At 36.0% G+C, this 24323-nt stretch overlaps 1 protein-coding gene across 1 annotated transcript in view; it reads left to right on the top strand.

Moving 5' to 3' along the window:
* Nucleotides 1–24323, top strand: part of LOC121428523 (probable ATP-dependent RNA helicase DDX31) — a 43151-nt gene that overhangs the window by 5043 nt on the left and 13785 nt on the right. Inside the window, exons 2-15 of the mRNA XM_041625210.1 lie at nucleotides 1739–2043; nucleotides 2994–3069; nucleotides 5080–5194; nucleotides 6077–6186; nucleotides 6505–6546; nucleotides 8308–8492; nucleotides 8754–8863; nucleotides 9974–10248; nucleotides 11308–11478; nucleotides 11927–11986; nucleotides 12713–12763; nucleotides 14100–14239; nucleotides 15031–15215; nucleotides 16751–16925. Coding sequence (XP_041481144.1) covers nucleotides 1739–2043; nucleotides 2994–3069; nucleotides 5080–5194; nucleotides 6077–6186; nucleotides 6505–6546; nucleotides 8308–8492; nucleotides 8754–8863; nucleotides 9974–10248; nucleotides 11308–11478; nucleotides 11927–11986; nucleotides 12713–12763; nucleotides 14100–14239; nucleotides 15031–15215; nucleotides 16751–16925 — 2000 coding nt within the window. The remainder of the gene's footprint in view (nucleotides 1–1738; nucleotides 2044–2993; nucleotides 3070–5079; nucleotides 5195–6076; nucleotides 6187–6504; nucleotides 6547–8307; nucleotides 8493–8753; nucleotides 8864–9973; nucleotides 10249–11307; nucleotides 11479–11926; nucleotides 11987–12712; nucleotides 12764–14099; nucleotides 14240–15030; nucleotides 15216–16750; nucleotides 16926–24323) is intronic.

The following is a 24323-nucleotide window of genomic DNA, read 5'->3' as shown; positions in this document are numbered from 1 at the left end:
TCTTGTGTGAGTCTAATATTAAAACCACTCATTCTGTTTTTGATATACATGTAACCAACCTGATTTTCATGTACAATTTTTGGAATCACTTTATGTAACCTATTTGCCAAGGCAGCTGTGCACCTACAGATAGGCTATATTCACTGGGATTACTCGTTACAGGCCAAAGCAACAAATTTAAGAAAGAATAAGAAGAACATTGAGAAATCCTGATGAAGCCTGTGATAGCTCTAACGTTAGATCTGGGGGCCGTTTCATGAAAGGACTTGTCAGACGTTTTATCCGACAAGTCCCATTTTATCCGACAGTTACCATAGTAACATTGCTTATCAGCCAATCAAAATCAAGGAAAGATGTCAGATCTGACAACATGTCGGACGAAAATGTTGATGAAACACTCCCCTGGCCTCCAACGTTTTGGAAATAAGTATTGTAGTGCTGTAGTGTGAACAGGGTTTCAAGAATAGTTAATGTTATTTATTGATGTGTTCTTTAGTATTCGTGATCATCCTCTCTCCTCTGTTAAGCCCCTTTTACACCTTCACGGATGCAACATGGATCATCACGAATCTCATTCCGTGATGATCCGGGGTGCCAAATTTGTATTTTCCTAGCATTCCTGGAGTGGGTACGGAGTGAACTGGTTATTGACACGGATATGTACGGAAAAGTACGGAGCCTACAAGGATAGGCAAGGTAGCAATAGGGATCTTGTTTGATATGCTCCCGGAGCCAACACGGAATACCCGGATGATCACGGATGTTACTGGGTCTTTACACGGACCTTCACGGTTGCTCACATTCTGTACTGGCAAGAATGAAGTTTCGTCCCTTTTTGCAGCATCTGGAGCATGCTCGTGCTTGGTTATGAATACGGACTATTGTTCATGTACGCAAACAATACAAACATTTGACCCCGGATAAAGCCGGTATCAACAAGGATCACCCGGTTTTTACAAGGAGCCTCCCGAATGCATTCGGCAGCTACACGGATGTACAAGGAGGCTACAAGGATGAACACGGATGATTATCAGTCCGTGTACTCCAGGATGAAAAATTGAACATGTTCAATTTTTCTCCCGGACATGCCGGTACATCAAGGATGGCGCCGGATGAGTAGCCGGAGTGTACACGGTAGTCCCGGACTGTACACGGATGACCCCGGATTGACAATCCGGGATGATCCGTGTTGCTTCCGTGAAGGTGTAAAAGGGGCTTTAGTCATCAAAATTCCATCCTTTCTTCCATCACCTTCTTTACATTCCTTTCAACATACCAGATTCACTCTTCCATCCCTTTCTTTTGTTCATGCTCATGCTCACACATACAATGTAGTTGACTCTTGCTAAGTTCTTATTCTCTGATTGGTTCTCTCCCTCTGACTTTAGGTCATTGATATTCAATAGCAACTATTCATATGCCATGTAAATTCATGTATTTCTTTTATTTGCTATCTTTGCTATTTAAATAGTCATTATTTATCTTTGTTATGCATGTAAATATCTTATATCTTCAATAAACCCCTGAGGTTCAAAAATTTCAACAAAAAAATTCATAATCCATGTTTCAATCCCCATCTCATTGACCTGCATATAAAGCCAAGCACACATCTTTCAAACAAAAATAGCGTGTCTCATATGGTCTCTCTCTCTCTCAATATAATGTGCCCACAAAATAAACATTCGTCTTTTAGCAATGTGATAACCATTCTTAGCTTTTTCACTGTGTTTGCCTTCAGGTCCAGAAGCCAGCAAATCCTCAGGAAACTGTTCGGAAGAAGAAGAAGACCCCACTCAAAACTGCTCAGAGGAGAGAAGAAAACATCTCATTTCAAAGAGCAAATGAAACCGAAGCTACAAAGAATGCAAACTCTGGATTCAGTTTTAACTTTTCACAAGCCAGTGGGGAAAACAGGACAAAATCGCAGGGGAAAGGTGTGAGGCAAAGAGATGGAGAAAGTAAAGAGAAACAGTCTAGTCAACCCTCAAACAACATCATTTCTTCCCTCTTTCGGCATAATCCAGAAATACCTCAGGTTTATGTGTAAGTTGATTTCTTTCTTTTTTTAACCTTTGCATACTGTTTTACCCCATCTACTGGAAAAATACAGTTGTGTCTGCAGTCAAATTTCCAGGTCTATCTTGTACTGTACGTTATCTTCCTAGCTTGGATAAATTGCTGTACTGCATCTGTGCTATTTGTGCTTTGCTGTTCCAATGCAGTGACTAAATCACTATTCCCCTGCGTGAATATTCTGCCACGCAGACCAAAACTTGTCTAGTTTTGTTTTGAAGTGATTGACTGTTGATACTGTGACTGTCTTACTCTTAGTAGTGATTTGTCTTTTTTGCTCTTCTCTTTTGTCATACCCTATTTGTCCCATATTTTGTTTTGCCTGTTTTTTTTTAGTAGTACTGTTAAAGTTTCACTATAGAAATTTACGCAAAAAAACAGAGAAAGAAAGAAAGTGAAGGGTAATGTGTGATAAATACATTCATACTAACAAATTTACAGGTAGTTTTTATATGCCATTTTACTACTGGTTTTTATAATGAAAGGAATTTATCCATTTACCCCATGTGATCTAAAGCTTAGCATTTGATGTAGGGGCTGATGATTATTGTGAATGATCAGTTACGTGATCAATTGTAAAAAAAATCAGGCCAGACCCCGTAGCATAAAAATATGGTCACTTTGCCATCCAATGGTAACTTGCATTGAATCCTTGATTTTGATTGGCTGTTGATCAGCATTGTTACCATGGTAGTTACCATTGAATGGCAAAGCTACCATAATAGTAACTTTTATGCAATGGGCCCCAGACAAGTGTTTTATAAAGCAAGTTTTCACTGATTGTCACCGATTTATTTGTTTTGAGCCAATCAGATGCAAGGATTTTAGTAACTTTTATCAGCTTTCATGAAATGCTTTCCTTGATGATAAAGCCCTGTGATTTTTAAAGTGATGAGCTTTTTCTTTTCTCTATTTGACAGCCATGATGTCACCCAAAATAAGGAGGCCATCTTTTCATCAACACAGTTCAGTGAACTACCACTGCATTCCTTCATGGTGAGTCATAACCATAGATGGAGCGTTATATATAGATATTATTTTGTCCTGCTGCAAATGGCTTCCCATATGGCTGGATTATGACCAGCTGAATGAGATTTTTTTTTTTTTTTTTATGATTTTGATGTGCACTTTGATGGCTTTTACTAAAGACTGGTTGCAGTGCTGAGTTGAATTCTATTTGTGATGGTGTTCCAAATCAACAAACCTGGGGTCCGATGCATAAAACTTTTTACCTGAGAAAACTCAGGTTGATTTTACCGGAGTTTTTGTCCTGTGTTAAAGTCAATGGCAGAAACCAGACTAACCTTAGTTTTCAGTTTTTACCAGAGTTTTCTCAGGTAAAAAGTTTTATGCAACGGGACCCTGGTGGATGTTTCATAAAGCTGTTCGTAAGATACGAATGACTTTACGCACGACTGGTGATCCTTTCTTGTGCTATGTGATATACTTATGAAAGAGATTAATGACCTAAGACCATGTTCCAGTCGTGCGTAAAGTTGTGTGTAACTTTACGAACAGCTTTATGAAACACCCACCAGGTACATAAAAGTATTCTACCCATATTAGCTAAGGTTTGATTTGCAGAATTGGTCAATAATTGATAGTCAGTGAAATGTAATTACTTCCTACAATCTTTCACAAGAAGACACACATGTACATTGTACATGTATAATAATGCAAACAATTTTGTCTCTTACCATGAGAGATTTCTAATCCCAAGGTTGTAAATCAGGTGTGTGTAAGCATAGGGGGTCAAGATAAGAAAAGGTAATTTGCATTCTATGCAAAAAGAGGAAGTTAACCCTATGTAGGCCGGGGGGGGGCCTCGGAGGCCCCCCCCCTCAACGAATCGCGCGATATTTTCGCCGCGCAAAATTTTTTGACCGCGCGGCTCGCTGACTTTTTACTTTCAAGTCTTGCGCAACTTTTGAGACCAATTTTGCGTCACCCGGGTACGTGGTTCCGAAATTACGCAACATTATGTAAGTGCGTGTCAGACCAAAAATTGCTCAAAAACGTGATTTCGTGTACAAAGTCAATGCAAATTGTGTTTTCAACCAAAATTCATAAATGCATGATTATTTTTAGTTTTGCTGGTCTAAATGTATTTATTTTATGCTTTTTATGATCACAGAAGAGTCCCCAACAAATTTCATTGAAAAAAACAATGAAAAACAAAAGGTCAAAAAACAAAGAAATACATAAGAAATTGCAAAAAACAATATAATACATGAGAAAATGATTTGATATCGCAATTTTTTTCATGGACACTTGCTAAGAACACCACAAAGAGTTTCTATACCAAAAATTAGTACATTTGGAGCTTTATTTAGGGAGTTAGAGGAAAGAGAATGATTTTGCATAATAATTACGCATAAATTAGCATAATCACTTAATAGCAATTCGCATGAAAAAAATTACAATACAATCTTGTAGATTATGTCCCAGGCAACCCGCGTGCCAATTTTCGGCGCGATCGCACGGTCGACGGCCGAGATCTTAAGGGGGGCCTGGGAGGCCCCCCCCCCCCCGGCCATATGAACTCCCAAAATACCCCGGCCTAGATAGGGTTAAGTGGAAGTGTTAAACATGCATATATTGGTTAAAATTTGTCAGAAATAAAATAATTTCAGTTTACTGAGTCAAGGTCAGAGATTGTTTCGGATCAATTAATCTTGATAAGACTTTATACATGTACATGTAATTTGTTCCTTTTTTTTAATCAAATGAAACTTGTATGAGGGTTTTTGTATACTTCAAATAATATGAAATGAATAACAAGTTTCTTAGTTCACATCAAAGGTCATTTGAGGTCAACGAAGTTAGGGTTTATCATCAAGTAATTTTTTTTGTTTTTCTCTTCATTTTTGAAAAATTTATTGTTTTTAAAGTGAGCACTGCTGATTGTATATAAAATGTAGGTGAAACTGCCAGAGGCATTCCACTTGTAATAATGTATTGGTCATTGATTTATTAACTTGTATTGTACTGTGTTGTTTCTGCCAGATATCAAATATTGAGAAGAATCTTGGGTTTAGTCAGATGACGACTGTTCAACAGAGAGCCATTCCTACTCTACTCCAGGGAAAAGACACTCTTATCAAATCACAAACCGGAACAGGTAATAAGAAACTTCGCCCAGTTTAACCCTAAAAGAGCCGGGTTATTTGGACCCCTCTCACAGCCTGGGGGATGGGGGCGGATTCCGCCCCCCCCCCCCACCCGAGATCTCAGCCTTCGATTACGCGAGCACCGCTGTATGGTTAATATTTTTTAATAAATATTTTAAGATTTTTCATTAAATTGCTTCATTATGCTAATTTATGTATGAAATAAAACATTTTCTCTAATCTACTATCATATAGCCCAAAACTGCCAATTTTTTGTTCTCAGACTCTTTGTAGGATACCGATCAAATTTACTTTTAAATTTGGTATTTCTTATGTATTTTATTGATTTTTTATTTCTTGTGTATTTCTTTGTTTTCAACTTTTTGTCTTTTATTGTTTTTTTTATGGAAATTGTTGCAGATTTAATTCTGATCATAAACAAGACAAAATTAATTAAGTTTTATGAGTAAAAGTAGAAATAATGATACATTTATGAAATCTGGCTAAATACACAATTTGCATGTGAATTCACGTTTTTAAGCAGTTTTGGGTCTGACATGCACTAACATGTTGCGTGATTTCGTAATCGCGTACCCGGCCATCACAAACTTGGTCTCAAAAGTTGTGCGAGATTTGAAAGTAAAACATCAATGAGTGGCGTGGTTGAAAAATTTCGAGTTGCAGATTTATCATGATAAATTTAGAGGTGGCAGAATTTTTTAGGTTTAACCCCCCCCCCCTTAGAACCCTTCATTTGTAGGATTAGTCCAACGACTGTTCAAAAGAGAGTCATTCCCACTCTACCCCAGGTACAAGAAACTTTTCAAATCACAAACAGGAACAGGTAATTGGAAACTTATTCTTTTTTTTCATTGATTTTCATGAATATGCAGGAAAAACGTTGGCATATGCTGTTCCACTTGTGCAGCAACTTCAAGGTTTCCAGCCTAAAGTTCAAAGGTTACATGGACCTTATGCTCTTATCCTGGTCCCTACGAGAGAGGTAAGGGTTGTTTTACAATCAGGGTATACTAATAGTAATGATAATACATGTAATTAAACTGCTTTTATGAAGTGCCTAACACATGCCCCGAGTATGCAAATGCTCTAGGATAATGCACTATGATAATGCACAGGAATTGCTCTGGTTTTTGCAGAGCAGCTGTTATGCCCTTTTTTCAGAAAAATATAAAACAGCCAGACCTGTGTCAAGGGCTTAGAGTTTTGATGGATTCAATCGCTACATATTTATCAGTGATTAAAATGCTTTATTTGCCCATGATCACAAATTATGTTGCAATTAATTTTTTTTTCTTCACAGCTGGCATGTCAGAGCTTTGAGACTCTTGTGAAGCTTGTGAAGGTGAGTTCTACAATTTTAATTTTTGTGTTTTTCTCATTGATATATGTATATGTGTTGTAGGGGGTTCAGGGAAGTACATGTATGTCCTTAAAGGTCAAGTCCACCTCAGAAAAATATTGATTTGAATCAATAGAGAAAAATCAGACAAGCACAATGCTGAAAATTTCATCAAAATCGGATGTAAAATAGGAAAGTTATGACATTTCAAAGTTTTGCTTATTTTTAACAAAATAGTTGTATGAATGAGCCAGTTACATCCAAATGAGAGAGTTGATGATGTCACTCACACACTATTTCTTTTGTTTTTTATTGTTTGAATTATGAAATATTTTGATTTTCTCATCATTGTCATGTGAAATGAGGTTTCATTCCTCCCTGAACACGTGGAATTCCATTATTTTAACATTTTGTGCTTCAGGCAAGGAGGTCCTAATTGTCAAATTCGTAAAAATTGAAATATTGTATGATTCAAACAGTAAAAAACAAAAGAAATAGTGACATCATCGACTCTCTCATTTGGATGTAACTGGCTCGTTCATATAACTATTTTGTTAAAAATAAGCAAAACTTTGAAATGTCATAACTTTCTAATTTGACATCCGATTTTGATAAAATTTTCAGTATTATGCTTGTTGAATTTTTCTCTTTGTATTCAAATCAAGTTTTTGTTGGGGTGGACTTGTCCAAATAGTTACATGGTTTTCACTGACCACTGTTAAAAGATACTAAAATCCTTGCATCTGATTGGCTAAGAGCAAATTACTCTGTGAAAATCACTGACAAAGCCTTCATGAAATGCTACCTACATGTAAGTCTTCCCCGACTATGGTATATTATTTGTAGTAAATTCTTACAAGTAATTTTCTATCGCAACATAAAATGTGTAGATTGTTGCCTGGGCAACAAGACCTACAATAAAAAAAGGAAAACAAAAATGTTGAGCAGAGTAAAAAAAACTTGTCTGACAGAGAGCTGTATCCAGTGGGATGTCTGCTCAGTGACATAACAAAGTAGCTTCATTATAGAGAGCTGAGATTCTGAAATGATATCACTTATACAGATGTAGTTATGTTTGTGAATTTTGATAATGTAGGAAATTGCCAAAGAGTGACTGTGAAATGCTCTTTATAATGTAAGAACTGATGCTTGCTGGAAAGCTGTTCCAGTGCCCGTTGTTACCTTTAAATTTAGAATTTACTCACAAAAATTTACTCACAAATATTTGTAGGATGTACATTTAAGATCAATAGAATTTAAACCTTTGCAACTATTAAACTCTTCCAAAAAAAAGATTAAAAGTTTTGTAGTATGTTGGATAAAGGATGCCTGTTGAAGATGTTAGATACAAGTAATAAGGGAGACTTATCTTTCAGGACTGTAAACTACTTTTTTCCAGCAGTTACCTTGATGTGTTATCAAGCGAAAAAGAGGAGCCTTCAGTTTTTCCATTATTTTTACGATGAAAAATAAATCAACCCATATATGTATTTGTGTGGTGGGGTGTGGGTGTGTGTGTGTGTGTATGGGTGTAAGAGTAATACAGTTTTTATATTCTTTTTGTAATTTTGTAATATTGTAACTTGTAATTTCTCAATGTTTAAATATAAGAATGCTAAACATGTCTTGATTGAAAAGAAGTGAGGGAGACACACCCGGCATCGAGCAGAAAAATTTATTCCCCACTATGACATGTAGGATTCCTTTTATTTTCATTTTCATATGTTGGCAAGCCTGATCTTTCTTTTTATTTTTTTATTCCAGCCATTTCAATGGATTGTACCAGGTGTACTGATGGGAGGAGAAAAGAAGAAGTCAGAGAAAGGAAGAATAAGGAAAGGAATTAACATTCTGGTGTCTACCCCTGGTCGATTGGTAGATCATATTAATACTACCAAAGCTCTTACCTTTGCAAGAGTGAGGTGGGTTGTCTTGGATGAGGCCGATAGGTAAGTTGTTGATGGTAATGATGATGATGATGATGATGATAATGATGAAGATGGTGATGATGATGATGACGACAACAATGGTCATTAATGATAAAAGATGCGAGAGGAACATTTTTAAAGAGAAATGGAGTGATGTCAGGTGTAGTTAATACTATCATAATGCATGATATGAATTTAATCGGCCATTTATGTAAGCATTGGAGAGAAAAGAAAGAGAGTTTGTGACTATTTGTCTTTTTTCATGTCCTTTCTTTAATATAGGTTATTAGATCTTGGTTTTGAGAGGGATGTATCTACTATCTTGAATGCTATTAATGAGCAGTGCAAGAACCAGAAACAAACTGTCTTGGTGTCAGCTACACTTTCAGAAGGTATGCTTGAATGTAGTAATGATCATTATTGCAATATGCAAAACGGATGAAAGCTTTTGAAATATCACCCCTTCTTCAAGTATGATAATTTGTTGTTTTTATTAAAGATACATGTAAATGATTGTACAAAAAAATTTGTAAACCAAGGTTGATTATCACTTTATTAGCATAGATCTAGATCTTGTACAGTTACATTTACTGAACTTGTGAAACCATTGTATCTAAGCTTATAATTACTGATACATATTAGCAAATATTGGACAATTTATTGGTTTTGCTTGGAAAAAGACAATACATCATGCTCAACTTTTATGTGTTTTTTTTTAATTCTCATAAAATACACTTTCTTTCAGAATGATTGGTAAATATTCACACCCATTATATTGATGCAAAAACCAATACATGACAAGGGAGGCATTAATTTTGGCATTTAGTAGGCCTACCCTGTACATGATCCAAAGAGAAATCGCTTTCAAGGGGAACACAAAGGGGAATCTCTGTATAACCTTGACCACCTGCAATACATCTTGTTTTCACATTGATCCACATTGTGCTGCACCCAACCCAGGTGAGTTGAATTGAGACCTGGTGGGTGTTTCATAAAGCCATTCGTAAATTTAGAGTGACTAAGAATGACTGGTGAAACTTTCTTACATGCTAAATAATCACAAATGAACATTTAATGGTGAATATCATTTACCACAAATAAGGATCACAAGTTACTCTTACCTTTAAACAGCTTTGTGAAACGGCCCCCTGGTGGGTGTTTCATGAAGCTGTTGGTATAAAGTTACGAGCGACTTCAAGAATGAATGATCACCCTTTTTATTGTGGTACATGTGAATGGTAAGCACCAGACGTTCATTAGTGGTGATTTAGCACATAAATGAGGTTCACCAGTCTTTCTTAAAGTCACTCTAAACTTGCAAATAGCTTAACAAAAGAGCCCCCCTGTAAGACTTTATTCCTTGAATCATGGTGCGCATTACAGCTTCTCTGCGAAAGCCAGAGTAATGATGCTGCATTATTGTAGAGCACTAGAAGAGACTTCTGACTATATTTTATGTTGAGATCTATATAAGCAAGTTTAATTATTATTATTATCTATAGGTGTGAAACGACTTGCCAACATCACCTTGAAAGATCCCGTCTTCATCGACGTTGCCAAAGACCAGTCAGGTACAACGGAAGCACCAAATACTGCTTCATCCTCGAGAGAAGAGACGAAAAGTACGGTTAAGATGAAGGTCGAAGATGGCTCAGGAGGAGAGAAGGAAGATGCAGAGAAGTTTACCGTTCCAGAACGCCTGAAGCAGCAGTTTGTCATTGTACCAAGCAAGCTACGACTGGTTGCACTCACAGCTCTGGTAGTAGGCAGATTCAAGGTATTCAGGATTTCAGTAATACTTGGGTCACACGGCCACTTACGGTAGTCGCGGATGCCGATACCTAGTACCCACTCTCATGATTTGCGCCATGATTTGCCTTTCATAGCTGACTGAATTTTTTTTAACCATTCAAAAATTTTCTACGATGAATACTTATTGCCACGACTGATCTGATAATATCACTACGATTACTCCATGATCAAGACTGCCGCTTAAACATGGCGCAAATCGTGACAGGGGGAACTAGGTATTAGCATCTGCAGCTACAATAAGTGGCCGTGAGACCTAAGCATTAAATTATTGAATTTCATTCTCTGTGGCATGTGTTCTTATGATCATCAGAAGATTGAGTCATTAAATTTTTTTGCAAAGTCTGACTGTGATTTCTGTGTGCTTCAATCATTTAATTTGAAATCAAATGAAGCAGTTGGCATATGGAGTGGTTTGCTATCAATGGTTCATGGATCACTAGTCTACCTAAACTGCCATTTGGCAACTGGAAAATTGTATAGATTTCTCGGCTGGTAAACGGTGAAAATAAAAGTGAGAGCCTTGATTAATGTGCAGAATATAATTGCTGGTTTCAATAAATAATAGAACTCAAATTATCAATGATAGACATTTTTAAAAAAATTTAAAAATTAAATTAAAATTTTAATTAAAAAAATTATCAATGATAGTCATTTTTTAAAAGTTTGTCTTTTTAACTTGAACACTCATCGAGCTCATTTTAGTTAGCTACATATTTGTGCCTCTCCAAACAATTTGTTGGAATTAGATTCCCTTTCTGTATTTATTTAGACATATTTTCCTCATATTATTATAGATAAGTGTTATTCTATGAAGACAATCTCTTTCATATGTACATGTATAAAGGAGATAAATCAATCATACACATTTTTTTTATTTTCAACATTAAAGATTTACTCAAGTGAAATTTGTTTGTGGCCATTTCTTCAATCTACTGATATACTTAAATTGTCATAGTGATTCTGAATATTTCTATTTGTAATTCATGTATACATTTTTTCAAAATGTCTTTTTTGATATATTTAGAATCCCTCCGGATGTAAGATGCTGGTCTTCCTCTCAAGTTGTGAATCGGTCGACTTTCATTACACCCTCTTTCAGAGCTGCAAGGGATGTTCCATTCTCAGAGAGGATGGGACAGCATCAAAGAAAGAGGGGATGCCATTATTCAAACTCCATGGCAATATGTCTCAAGAGGTAAAGTTATTACATCATTTGGAAATAAACATTCACATTTCATACCACAGTAGATTATAAATACAGATAATCTCTTTCCCTTTTTTTTGGTTGCCGTGCTGTTTGCTACTTGTATTTGCTTGTATGGATTTTGACTGCATTCATTTGCTAATGTTTGAAAAAATTAATACTACCTAGCTCTTATTGCAGTGTCTGTTTCCATATTGACCTCATATTAGCTTGTTTCATCTCGTTGTGATGCATTTTATTGATTGTATTATTTTTTTTACTTTATGATATATCTAGGTTTGTGTATGTTATATATATTCATGTCGAAGCATAATGTCTGACAGAAAATTTCTGGAAATAATGAAATTTTGATCCTAATTTTCAAGTCATTGATGACATTGTGAATACCAGTAGGCCTATGTATATTTTAGAATGTGTTTATTGTACATATTATTTACAGGAAAGAATTAAGATGTACCATGCATTCAGTGAAGCAAGAAAAGGAGTCCTCCTATGTACAGTAAGTCATGTTTTGTGTTCTTTTGCTTTTTTTTGTTTTTAATGTGTATTTTATTTTTCAATATACGTGAACTTGATTTGCTAAATTTTGTAATATGGTGCGTATTTGTTATGATGTGTAGTATCATTTTTTTTGTAAGAAGTGCAATTCTTTTAAAAAGTTATTACAATTTGTGATAAGTTAGTGCAAAAGAAATTTGTACAGAATATGCGTGAAAAATTCAGCAGGAATCCAATAATTCTATTGTTTTGATATTATAACAGAATAACATACATGTAGAAATAATCTATTTTGAGGTGCACTTTTATTACTTTGGCAAGTTGCAAAGTTGGACATAGAGACTTTGAAGCGTACAATGGGCATTCATTACCATGTTACCATAAGCAGGGGCTGCGGAATGGGTTTTGAAAGTTGGGGAGGGGGGGGGGGCTTAACCGAAAATGTGGGAGGGGGATGCTGACCATGCCAAAATCACAATCAGGTGGTAATTCTTCTCTTTGGTGACGCTTTTGGGAAAATGTTTGGGGGGACCCCTGCAGCCCCCCACCCCCCCCCCCCCCTCCGATAACTTGCCCCCTGATGGGTACTGTAATTTGTCTTGCCATGTCTGAACCCTGTGAAAACTGTTACTGGGCTTTGTCTCATCAATAGATAATGAATGAAGTGGAATTTTACCAAGTGGCATAATTAATGTCACCTCTTGCACATCTTGCCTTTTTTTTACAGGATGTTGCTGCTAGGGGATTAGATTTACCGAAGGTCAAGTGGATCGTACAGGTGAGTATTGAAGAGAAATGGGAGATGTATTTTCCCCTTCCGACCATAATTCCCACCTCTCTTAGGACCATGTTTGCCTATGGACACCATATTTCCCTTTTTGGAACATACATGTATTTCTCCTCTTGAACCATACATGTACATGTATTTCTCCAGTTGTGCCATACTTCCTCTTTGGGACTTTGGGATCAAATTTCTCCCCTTAGGACCACAGTTTCCTTGGGACAATATTTCTCCCTTGGAACCATGCTTTCCCCTTTGGACTATTATTTCGGTTGATTAAACTCAGTCTCGACTGAAATAGTGGAGAAGACGAAGAGGAAGAATCAGGATGGTATGTTATGTACTTCCTATACATGTAGTTCATGTTGGAAAATTACAGTGTTAATCACGATAAACTTACCTACACATTTCTGTTTCAAACCGCTTTTGATCTCAAGAAGTCATTCCTGCTTGATCAAGAATGATGTCTGTTTTTGCCTGCAGTCTGCTTTCCTTAGTAGTCAGGTAGACAGACCATCTCCTTCCCCCCCCACCACCCCCTATGAAAATAGCCTAGCACCACCCATGAAGGCGAATTCTGCAATTCTTCTGAAGTCGACAAGAACATACTTGTGGAAATGTCGAGTTTGGGTGGTCCTTTTCAGGATCAACATAATAATAATAATAATAATAATAATAATATAGGATATTTATATTGCGCACATTTCCACCTTGTTAGGTGCTCAAGGCGCTCCTATATTACCCGGCTAAGCTAGGCGTTCATAGCGCACACAGCTTCTTAAGGAATTACTTCCTACCGGTACCCATTTACCTCACCTGGGTCGAGTGCAGCACATCGTGGATCAGTTTCTTGCTGAATGAAATTACGCCATGGCTGGGATTCGAACCCACGACCCTCTGTTTCAAAGTCCGAAGACTAATCCACTGGGCCACAACGCTCCAACATGCTTATATAGCGCATATAATAATAATACCAACATGCTTATGTAACGCATATCACTGCCAAATATGTCCCTATGCGCTTAATTGGATATTATTACCCTGGCTTTAGCCTCGCAGCCTTTTACAGCACGATAGCATTTCAAGGAATAAATTCCAGCCATGTACCCATTTATCTCACCTTGGTCGAGTGCAGCACAATGTGGATAAATTTCTTGCTGAAGGAAATTACGCCATGGCTGGGATTCGAACCCACGACCCTCTGTTTCGAAGTCCAAAGACTAATCCACTGGGCCACAACATATACCCACGAAAGAATACATGGTGTACCGTGAAACCCACTACATACTGCAATCCTACTTATACCACTGATACATGTATCTTCTGATTTTAGTATAACATACCGGGGTCAGCAGCTGACTATGTTCATCGTGTCGGAAGGACGGCTAGGATCGGCAAAGAAGGACAGGCCCTTCTATTCCTAGCTCCATCGGAAGTTGATTATATCAGAATACTAGAAGAACAACATATCAGGTAATAGTTTTAGAAAAAGTATTCTTGAATCCATCCGGGTGACTCCTTTAGTTCATCTTTCCTTGCTAGTTGATACATGTAATATGAAATATTCAAATTTTCTCCTCGTCGTCAAGTGAAATAAGTTTTATTCCTTCCTTAACATGATGTGTAATTATCATTGTTTGAACATTTTTTGTTCCTACAATGAGGGTGCATATTTTCAAATTTGAGAAAATTGAAATATTGTATAATTCAAACAATATAAAACAAAAGAAATAGTGAGTGACATCAGTGACTCTTTCATTTGCATATCACTGAGTTGTGCATATAACTGTTCTGTGAAAAATAAGTGAAAATTTAAAATTTCATAACTTTCTTATTTTACATACGATTTTGATGAAATTTTCAGTGTTATGCTTCTTTTATTTTTCTCTTTTTCTACAAATCAACATTTTTCTGGAGTGGACTTGACCTTTAAGCAGTTGTCATTGAAAATTACAGACTACATGTATTTGCTTCATGAGGTGCTCCCCTGGCTACACCATTTTATAAGAACAATCTTTTTATCCACCACATTCCACAAAAACACACACAAAAACTATAGTACATGATGTATGGGGAGCTGCTCACATACATGTATGACATTAAAAAAAAGTTTAACAATCCATAGCTCTCTTATTCCTGTGGTAACTGTTGAATAAAACATAAAATATCAGATAAACTATTAAACAATTCCTTTCACAAAATACTTGCTGTGTGATCCCCCCTTGCATAACGTAACCTTAATATGGTTTCTGTTTCAATCTTAGAATCAACGAACTGCCTCTGGATGATATCCTATCCAGCCTGATGACCTCTGAAGCTCAGGACTTCATCCACGGTCAGTTCAAGGGTCAGATGCAACGCTCTGTTGAGGAAGCAGCGACCAACCTGCAGCTCAGATATGAGAATCATGTCCTGAGTAGTACAGCTCACACACAGCAAGCGAGGAAAGGTAAGTTTGTGGGAGTAGAAGCCCGCCCTCACAGGATGGGGACGGGCGAGGGATAGCAAGTGGATATCTTGTTTTGCTATGAAATTTAGAGCCTGTCTACAGCTTTGGTGAAGGTATAGTAATGTGGATTATATCAACCCTATCTAGGCCGGGGGGGTGGCCTCGGAGGCCCCCCCTCAACGAATCGCGCGATATTTTCGCCTTGCGAAATTTTTTGACCACGCCGCTCGCTGACTTTTTACTTTCAAGTCTTGCACAACTTTTGAGACCAATTTTGCGTCACCCGGGTACGTGGTTCTGAAATTACGCAACATTATGTAAGTGCATGTCAGACCGAAAATTGCTCAAAAACGTGATTTTGTGTACAAAGTCAATGCAAATTGTGTTTTCAACCAAAATTCATAATGTATGATTATTTTTAGTTTTGCTAGTCTAAATGTATTCATTTTATGCTTTTTATGATCACAGAAGAGTCCCCAACAAATTTCATTGAAAAAACAATGAAAAACAAAAGGTCAAAAAACAAAGAAATACATAAGAAATTGCAAAAAACAATATAATACATAAGAAAATGATTTGATATCACAATTTTTTTCATGTACACTTGCTAAGGACACCACAAAGTGTTTCTATACCAAAAATTAGTACATTTGGAGCTCTATTTAGGGAGTTATAGGAAAAAGTATGATTTCGCATACTAATTACGCATAAATTAGCATAATCACTTAATAGCGATTCGCATGAAATAAATTACTATACAATCTTGTAGATTATGTCCCAGGCAAGCCGCGTGCCAATTTTCGGCTTAGATCTTAGGGGGGGGCCTCCCAGGCCCCCCCCCCCCAGCCATAGGAACTCCCAAAATACCCCGGCCTAGATAGGGTTAAGAGCATCATCTAACATTCTGATCTTATAAATGTATGGGGACCGTAAAGTATTTGTTTCATCTATTGATTTTGTGTGAAAATTTGAATTCTACTTTTTAGGATATTGATAAAGAATAAGAATACATTTATTTGGTGCATATACATGTGTAGCGCAGTCAATTACAATTGCTCTATGCGCTCTATATTGAGTGCCTTCTCACAGTAATGTTTTCACTTCTATTCTGAGAAGGCCCTTTGAGCTCTTATTATTGTACACACCGAGGGATTACATATGAGAAAGGTGCAAACAGAGATCATATCCTGAAATGTTCATCCCATTTATTTTTGAGAAGGTGTTTTACACTAGAAAGAGATAAGAAATCATTTGCAGTTATATTCATTGATTAATTATAATTACAAATTCACAATAATGATAATAAAATGTATACAATATTATTGTTCAAATTACAAATGTGACATTTGCATATTAGTAACAATAGATAAAGTCATATCAATAAGCAGAAATGATTTGAATGTAAGGGCCAGCTATCATAAGCATAAAGCTTCAATGAATACCAGTTCTGGTCTTGAGCTGACCAAAATATATGTTCATGTTTACTTCATCAAAAGATAAATGAAAATAAATGATGTTCTTGTTCATGTCTACAGCATTCCACTCTTTCATCCGTGCATACGCCACATATCCATCATCCCTCAAACACATCCTTCATATCAAGAAACTTCATCTAGGTCATGCTGCCAAGAGCTTTGGACTACGTGAAGCGCCCTCTAACATCAATGAGAGGATAGGCAATAGCAATGCAAGGGGCACCAAGAGAAAACAGTAAGTGTACATTGCTTTGTTTCATTGTCAGGGCTGCCAAGTAGCACTGATATTTCGGTATCAAGTACTGAAAAATGAGATGAATATTGAAGGGTATATGCAATATACTGATTTCTAAAGTTTCAATTTTATGTGATGTGCTTATGGTATTTCTTTAAAATACTGACTTTCTCACCAAAATATTGGTTTTCAGCTTTAAAAATGCTAAAACATTCTTGTTCGGTTTGGCAGCTCTACATTTTTTTCTTGGGCTTTCACAAAGCTGTGAAACTAGAATTTTACTGATTTTTTTTCTGTTTGAAATTAATATTGGTGTACGTACATTATTGGTAACTTTCATCAATTTTTTTCTTGTGTAATTCTGAAATTTGACATTTTTTTATTGAAGTACTGATGATAAGGCCTGAAATAATGTTTGTTTGCCTTAACAGCGATGAAAAAAAATAGGTAGGTTGGCTGTTATTTACCCTTCCTATATAATGGATGATTCACCAATGAAAAACAAAAAGTAAGCAAAACAATGAAATTATGGAGGGTTGGCATCTTTCTTTTCGGGGTGGGGGGACAAATTTAAATGAAAAAAAAATTGGCATGTCTGATAAAGGCCAGTTGGGTTACAGCAAACAAACATTTTTCGGGGGCATAAAGTGGAAAAAAGGTGCAAGAGGTGGACAGGGAGATGGGAGAGGAAGAGGAGGATGGGAGAGGAGGAGGAGGAAGAAAAAGCAGAATGGGAGGAAATGGAGGAAGAAAAGAAGGGAGATGCAGACCTGCCAACCAGTACGTTTTTGGCGTAATTAGTACGTTTTTGCAACCAAAATATGGCAGTACATGTAAGTTTTTTCTTTTAAAAATGTTTTTGTATTTTTTTAAATGGTAATTTATTGAGAAAAATCATCTCTATATGTCTCTATTTCATAAAACTTACAACAAATATGGTTATTAGATCAATGTAATTTCGGGTAACTTTTTTTTCAATCATTTTGTTAAAAACCAGGGTGAGATATACACTTGTTTCAATGTTCTTTTTTGATCTGCAAGAGCTGTGCGCATTTTAGCTTGCATGCAGCTTGAGCGCCTCGATGAGCGAGTGCGCCACACATTTTATTATGAAATACACTTTGGGGGGGAATACAGTTTTTTGTATCACAGAAAACAATTTTTCATTCCCAGAGGTTGGCAGGTCTGGAGATGCACTGTACATATATAGCAGAAGGAGAAGAAGATGGGGAGAGGCGGGAAAGAAGAAGGTTAGAAGAGGGGGAGAGTGAAGAAAGAAAATAGGAGGAGACAACAGAGAAGAAATACAGAGTAGATGGAAAGAAAGAAAGAAGGGAATGATAAAGAGAAGAAGAAACAAGAAGGAGGAGGAAGACAAAAAGAAAGAGAATGAGAAGTGGAGGAAAGGGAGGTAGAAAAGGAGGAATAGAGGGAAAAGGGATGAGGAGAAAAAAAGAGGAGGAGGTGGGAAAGAGTTGAGTTTTGAAAAATACAACTCAAATGAAATCTTTGTCATAACCTCCACATTCACAAATAACAGCCAGGTTTTGCATCCTTCAAAATACTTATTCCGGACTTTTCTTATTTTAATACGGAGACACTCTCTACAACGCACCAATTCCTTTGAAAAATATACTTTTAGCATGTTGCTTTTCTCCTTTATGCTTTGTGCACTGTGTTACTACAATGCTCATGATTGGATACATTCATAATTTCCTGATGAAACACTATTGAGTTGAAAATCTGTTTTATTTTTGTCTCATATACAGTTGTTTTTGTTTATTTCTTCTTTTATTATTTCATTTGAAACTGATGCAGGACCGCCATTATTATTCAGTGTTCAGCCATCAATTCGTTTCCATTTTGTATTATTTTCCAAAATTATATGTAGAAAACTATGATATCAAGTGTTTTCTGCTTTTAACAGTACCCAGACAGTAAGTCATATTTTCACTGCTTGTGAATAAAAACCCAGGTATTTAACTCGGTACTTTCAATTTCACAAATTGAGCCCAGTGCCAAAGATAATTTGAACCAGGATTTATATAGAAACCCGTCTTTAAAGGGGAAGTTCATTCTGACAAAAAGTTTATTGTAAAAATAGCAGAAAAAATAATTAAAAATATTGCCGAAGGTTTGAGAAAAATTCATCAAATAATTAAAAAGTTATTAGAATTTCAATTATTTGATTTGTGACGTCATATGCGAGCAGCATTCCTACATAGCGAATGGTAAAAAAACAATAAAATGCCATTTTCTCAGAAAATTGAAAATAGTTTTCACTGTACCTTTTGTATATCAATAGACAAATCATTTCACATCCGATCATGAAAAGAAAACAAAATTAAGTCATCAGGAACCATACAAAATTTGAAATTCATACATTTTATATTACATAACACATGAGGCAGCTGCTCGTTTATGACGTCACAAATCCAAAACTTTGAACTCTAATAACTTTCTTACACTTTAACGGATTTTCCTCAAACCTTCACCAATATTTTTTACTATTTTTTCTGCTATTTTTACAAAAAAGTTTTCTTCAGGGTGAACTTCCCCTTTAACTTCAATGTTCGATGGGTAAACATGATATCATGTGAACATTGGAGATTCATTGTTTAAGTTAAATCAAAAGTCTATTCTCGAATTGAGGATTCAACTTAATATTGAATCACAAACTTTTCAAATAATAATGACTAAAAAAAAGCCGTGAAGCATTGATATGAATGATTCCATTATCCTTGGAATTCATCACATGCAGTTTGTACATGCGAAGTATGTGTGCTGAAAATTTGATGTGATTTATATAATAGGTCTCTTTCCCCTGATAGCGGTTGCTGATTTTAATCACTTTAGCATCAAGAGGCCATACTGAAATCTGCATACAAAATGCAAGGACACATTACAGGGAAATTCTTACTTCTCATATTTCATTAGCATTCTGGTTTAGAAAAGCTTTCAAACTATGTTCTGCACTGTCCTACATGTATGTAAAAATCTGTAGACACAAAGGAAATTTTTGTGTATCGGTCATTAAAAAATTGCGGAGCAAATTGTGATACATTAATTTGATGTATTATATGAATTAAAGTTAAAAGTGTACTTCATGGCTTAAAAATATCATTCAATATTTCAATGGCTCTTTGATAAAGTAAGACATTTAATCAACTGATGGTGATGCATTAATGATTATAACTGAAAATTGATCTGAGTGAGTTGAATTGGCAATTCAAATTCACAATTAAAAATTGTTTAACTGAATCTTTTCTAGTAAAAAGATGAAAATAGCCATGTACAGGTATTTAAATTTTGTGTTCCCCTTTTGTCGAGCAAGTATATACTGTACACTGTATGTTTGCAAGTCAGAATCTGATGAATGGGATGAGCTGTATTAACCCGTTGAATACTGAATTACTGAAATACTGAAAACTTCAGTGTTGCTCTTGACTGCCCATTGATGAAATGCTCCCCAGGGAGTGGAAATGTGTAATATGTATACACTGTACGCATGCAAGTCAGAATCTGATAATCTTGATAAGCTGTATTAACCCGTTGAATATGGAATTACTGAAATACTAAAAACTTTAGTGCTGCTCCCGACTTCTCTTTGCTGGAGTACTCCCCAGGGAGTGGAAATGTGTACTGTGTATACACTGTATGCATGCAAGTCAGAAGGAGTGTTCCATGAAAGGACTTGTCGGATTTTTCATCCAACAATTCTTGTTTTATTTGACGGTTACCTTAGGAACTGAGTGACTTAGCCAATTAAAATCGAGGAAAGTTGTCAAATTCGACAGCTTATCAAATGAAAAATGTTGATGAAACACTTTCAGAGATGAACCATATTGTGCTTTCCGAGAGACATTGTGATAAGCACTAAAGAGTGGAATACGAAAATTATAACTGTCTGTACTCTTCCATATTTGCCACCTTTTCAAACCAGGAAACTCATTATTTTCCCAGAATTTTACAAAACTAATGAAAAGTTTAAGAGGTTATGTATACTGTAGCTGATTGTTTGAGTAAGGGTTTTTACTTTAGAGCATGCATGTCCTTTCATCTCGCGCATGCAAAGTGCTTCATTATTAAAAGCATCAATTAGTTAAGTGAAACTGTATGGGTTTATAAATAACCACTGATTTTATTGTTCACTTTGGGATCATAAATATCAGAGGTAATTCCTCTAATCATTAAGGTCCTGATCATCGCTGCATTAACGCTTTTTATTTATTTACGAGGAGTGAAAGTAGGTTGACAGATTGATATATTCAGAGGGTAGTATGTTTACCTGTACATCTATGTTATATACAATCTTTCTGAGAAATATATACATATTAAACACATGCCCTTTTTTCTCTCTGGCAGGTTAAACATTAAAGATTTTATTACAAAATCAAGCAATGATGGCATTTTGTTGTTAAAAATTGGTTGTTTACTGCACAGAGTAAATCTTGAGTTCCCAATTTTTTTTATTAGGTAGGTTGTTACGAGTATTGGCTGTGCATCCCCACTCAAGGCTTCAGGATATATCATTATGTCTTTTTCCCACATTAGATTACAAATCTTTTCTCAGGCTTGTACAATCTTGTTCCCTGTACTATCTTCCTTTCAAAACAATAAAGGTTGAATCCCCCTTTAAAAAATAAGATTTTGAATGGAGTAGAATAAAGTATAAGGTAAGAAAATAAATGAACAAATTTGTATAATGCTAAAGGTCAAATCCACCCCAGAAAATTGTTGATTGGACATGACAGAGAAAAACCGAACAAGCATATCGCTGAAAATTTCATCAAAATCGCATGTAAAATAAGAAAGTTTGACACAGTATGGTGCGCTTATGTTTCACAAAACATATTAAAGCACAATTCAGTGATATGCAAATGAGAGTCGATGATGTCCCTTGCTCACTTTTTCTGTTGTTTTTTATTTTTTGAATTATACAATATTTCAGTTTGTACAGATTTGACAACAAGAACCAACCTGACTTAATCATTAATTGTTAAAATGATGCTCATTCTACATGTTCAGGGAGGAATGAATTTTTTTTCACATAACAATGAGGATAATATTAGAATTTTTCATATTTCATAATACAAAAGAAATAGTGAGTGGATGACGTCATCATTCTCCTCATTTGCATACCGACCAGGATGTGCATAAAACTGTTTTGTGAAATTAAGCGAAATTTTCAGTGTTATGTTTGTTGGTTTTTTTATTCAAATCAACTTTTTATTGGGGTGGACTTGTCCTTTAAGAAACTTTTTGAATGACCAGAAAAATGTATAAATTTCAATTTATCTAATAAATCTAATGAAATCGAATTTTCTGTGATTTCTCTCTTACCTGCTACGTTAGTAGAGTGTTATTGTTGATGAAAATGATATTAGATCATATACAAATCGAGATACATGTTGCTTGTATGATCTGATAATTTCTTGAGAAAAAATTAGTACTTTTGTCTTGCCAGTGTTCCTCCTCTCTTTATTTCCAATCAAATGTTTATTCAGGAGTTTAAAAGGGGGATGGGGTCGGAGGGCGAAGGAGGCCTTATTAGATAAGACTGAAGATCTTTTTTTTTTCAAACTTAAAAAGACAAAAAAGAATGAAGACAGGGGAGAGAATAGGACAAGATATGCATGTAGGGGAGGTGTGCAAACTCGAGGGTTATAATGAATCCAAGGTCATTTTAGGCCATCAATGGCCTTGGCCATGGATGTGCTGTTGATTGGCCTTGATGCCCTTAGAGATTTGTTGTCCTTTTTTTATTTGCCCAGTTTTTGGTGTAATGCAAAAATGTGCCCTTTAGTGAAAAAAAAATGACTTAAAATATCAAAGGCCTACAAGCCTCCCTGTTGATCTTGTTTGAATGCCACCTCAGATATGTGTGCTAAAGTTATCAATTTTGTATAGGATACTTTCTGAGGTTTAGGAGTACTTTCGGGTTTAAGTATGCAAATTAGTATAATATATTGTGTTTAAAAATAGATTGGAAATGAAGCAATTTTTAGGTTAAGGCACTATCCTATCATGTGGTAGTATTATTTCGTGTGTTATACGTGACAGATAAAAATCACTCAATCAATCCATCATTATCTCCTTGCATCGATGATAGGGCATTTTAGTAGCACTGCTCCAAGGTGATTTGTTCTGTGGTGAACTAAAGAGAGGACCCCCCCCTCTCATGAACTTTTCATCTTTGTTAAACAAGACACTGTCCATGGAATGCTTTTTGCCATTATTGCTTTTAATTATTCCTCCAATAAGAGATATAAGGACCACAGACACTCAAGCTAATAGAATAGTTTATTGTTGATCTCGATCCTTGGCTGTTTTGTTCCCTACTCCAAACATCCTCATCAACTAATATCATCAATAATTTTCCAACAATTTCTTAATGGTTATTGTTTTGAATGTCCTTCTGCGTGGAGCTGCTTTTAATTGAGCCTGGCAGATTACAAACAATTAACTCTACAAACGCCAAATCAAAGACGGGACAGATTAATGAAAATCGGAGTGAGGATAATTGAAATTATTCGATACGATTGATTGAGCATTGTCGTATCGGCCTTGTCGAGGATTCTTGAAAGTGTGTTTGCTGGTGATAGATTACCACCTATTAAAATTGAACGGGATTTGTCGATGAGAGTCCGCGATGCGAGCGGCTGAGTCTTAAAAGATGCATAGGCAAGGCATTCAGGGTCAATCCACTTCAAAAGCAATTCATTTGATTTGGAAACGATGTGGGGATCGCTTTTGAGGGACAAGTTGTGATTGGTTTTAACAAGTAATATGCTAATGGCCCATCCTTTACAGGTTCTTTTATGAACAGTATCATTTGTTCACGGGCCCGTATCACAAAGCTTAGCAATGATCATAGAACGTGTTTCTACAATTGATTCCATTGACTACAATGTACAATCAATCGTGAAAGTCAAGCGTACGATTGATCGCTAACCTTTGTGTTGCGGGAGCTTGGTGATGTAAGTGGGTGCCGTTGAGGAGTGTGTGTTATTCTATGATGTTGAACGAGAGAATGGCCAAAAAACATTTACAGATTGGTGTTCTATTGTTGGTGCTCAGTGGCCATTGTTTAACGTTGAATAGTGGTCTCCCATGCGCAGCGCACCCACATTTGTGGTGCAGGCAAGGGTATAGGACTGGCGCTCGTGCGGAAACCGCCACCGACGTCCCTAAATTGTCCGTACCAATAACAGTAATAGCTTTGGATATAAATGGTTTGTTTATGAAGGTAAAGGAGAAAAGGAAAGTAGAGGATTAGTATAATTAAGGAATTAATATATTCATGGACATGTTCATGGCTTTTTTTGTCTCCATTATTCTTTTTTTTAGAGTTGATGGTAGATTGATGGATTTTTTTTTCCGAAGTGTTTCAGAAAG

This window comes from Lytechinus variegatus, chromosome 15 (genome assembly GCF_018143015.1).
Source record: "Lytechinus variegatus isolate NC3 chromosome 15, Lvar_3.0, whole genome shotgun sequence".
In the NCBI taxonomy this organism is placed as follows: domain Eukaryota; kingdom Metazoa; phylum Echinodermata; class Echinoidea; order Temnopleuroida; family Toxopneustidae; genus Lytechinus; species Lytechinus variegatus.
The sequence above is the reverse complement of the archived record's forward strand: the minus strand, read 5'-3'. Positions and strand labels throughout refer to the sequence as shown.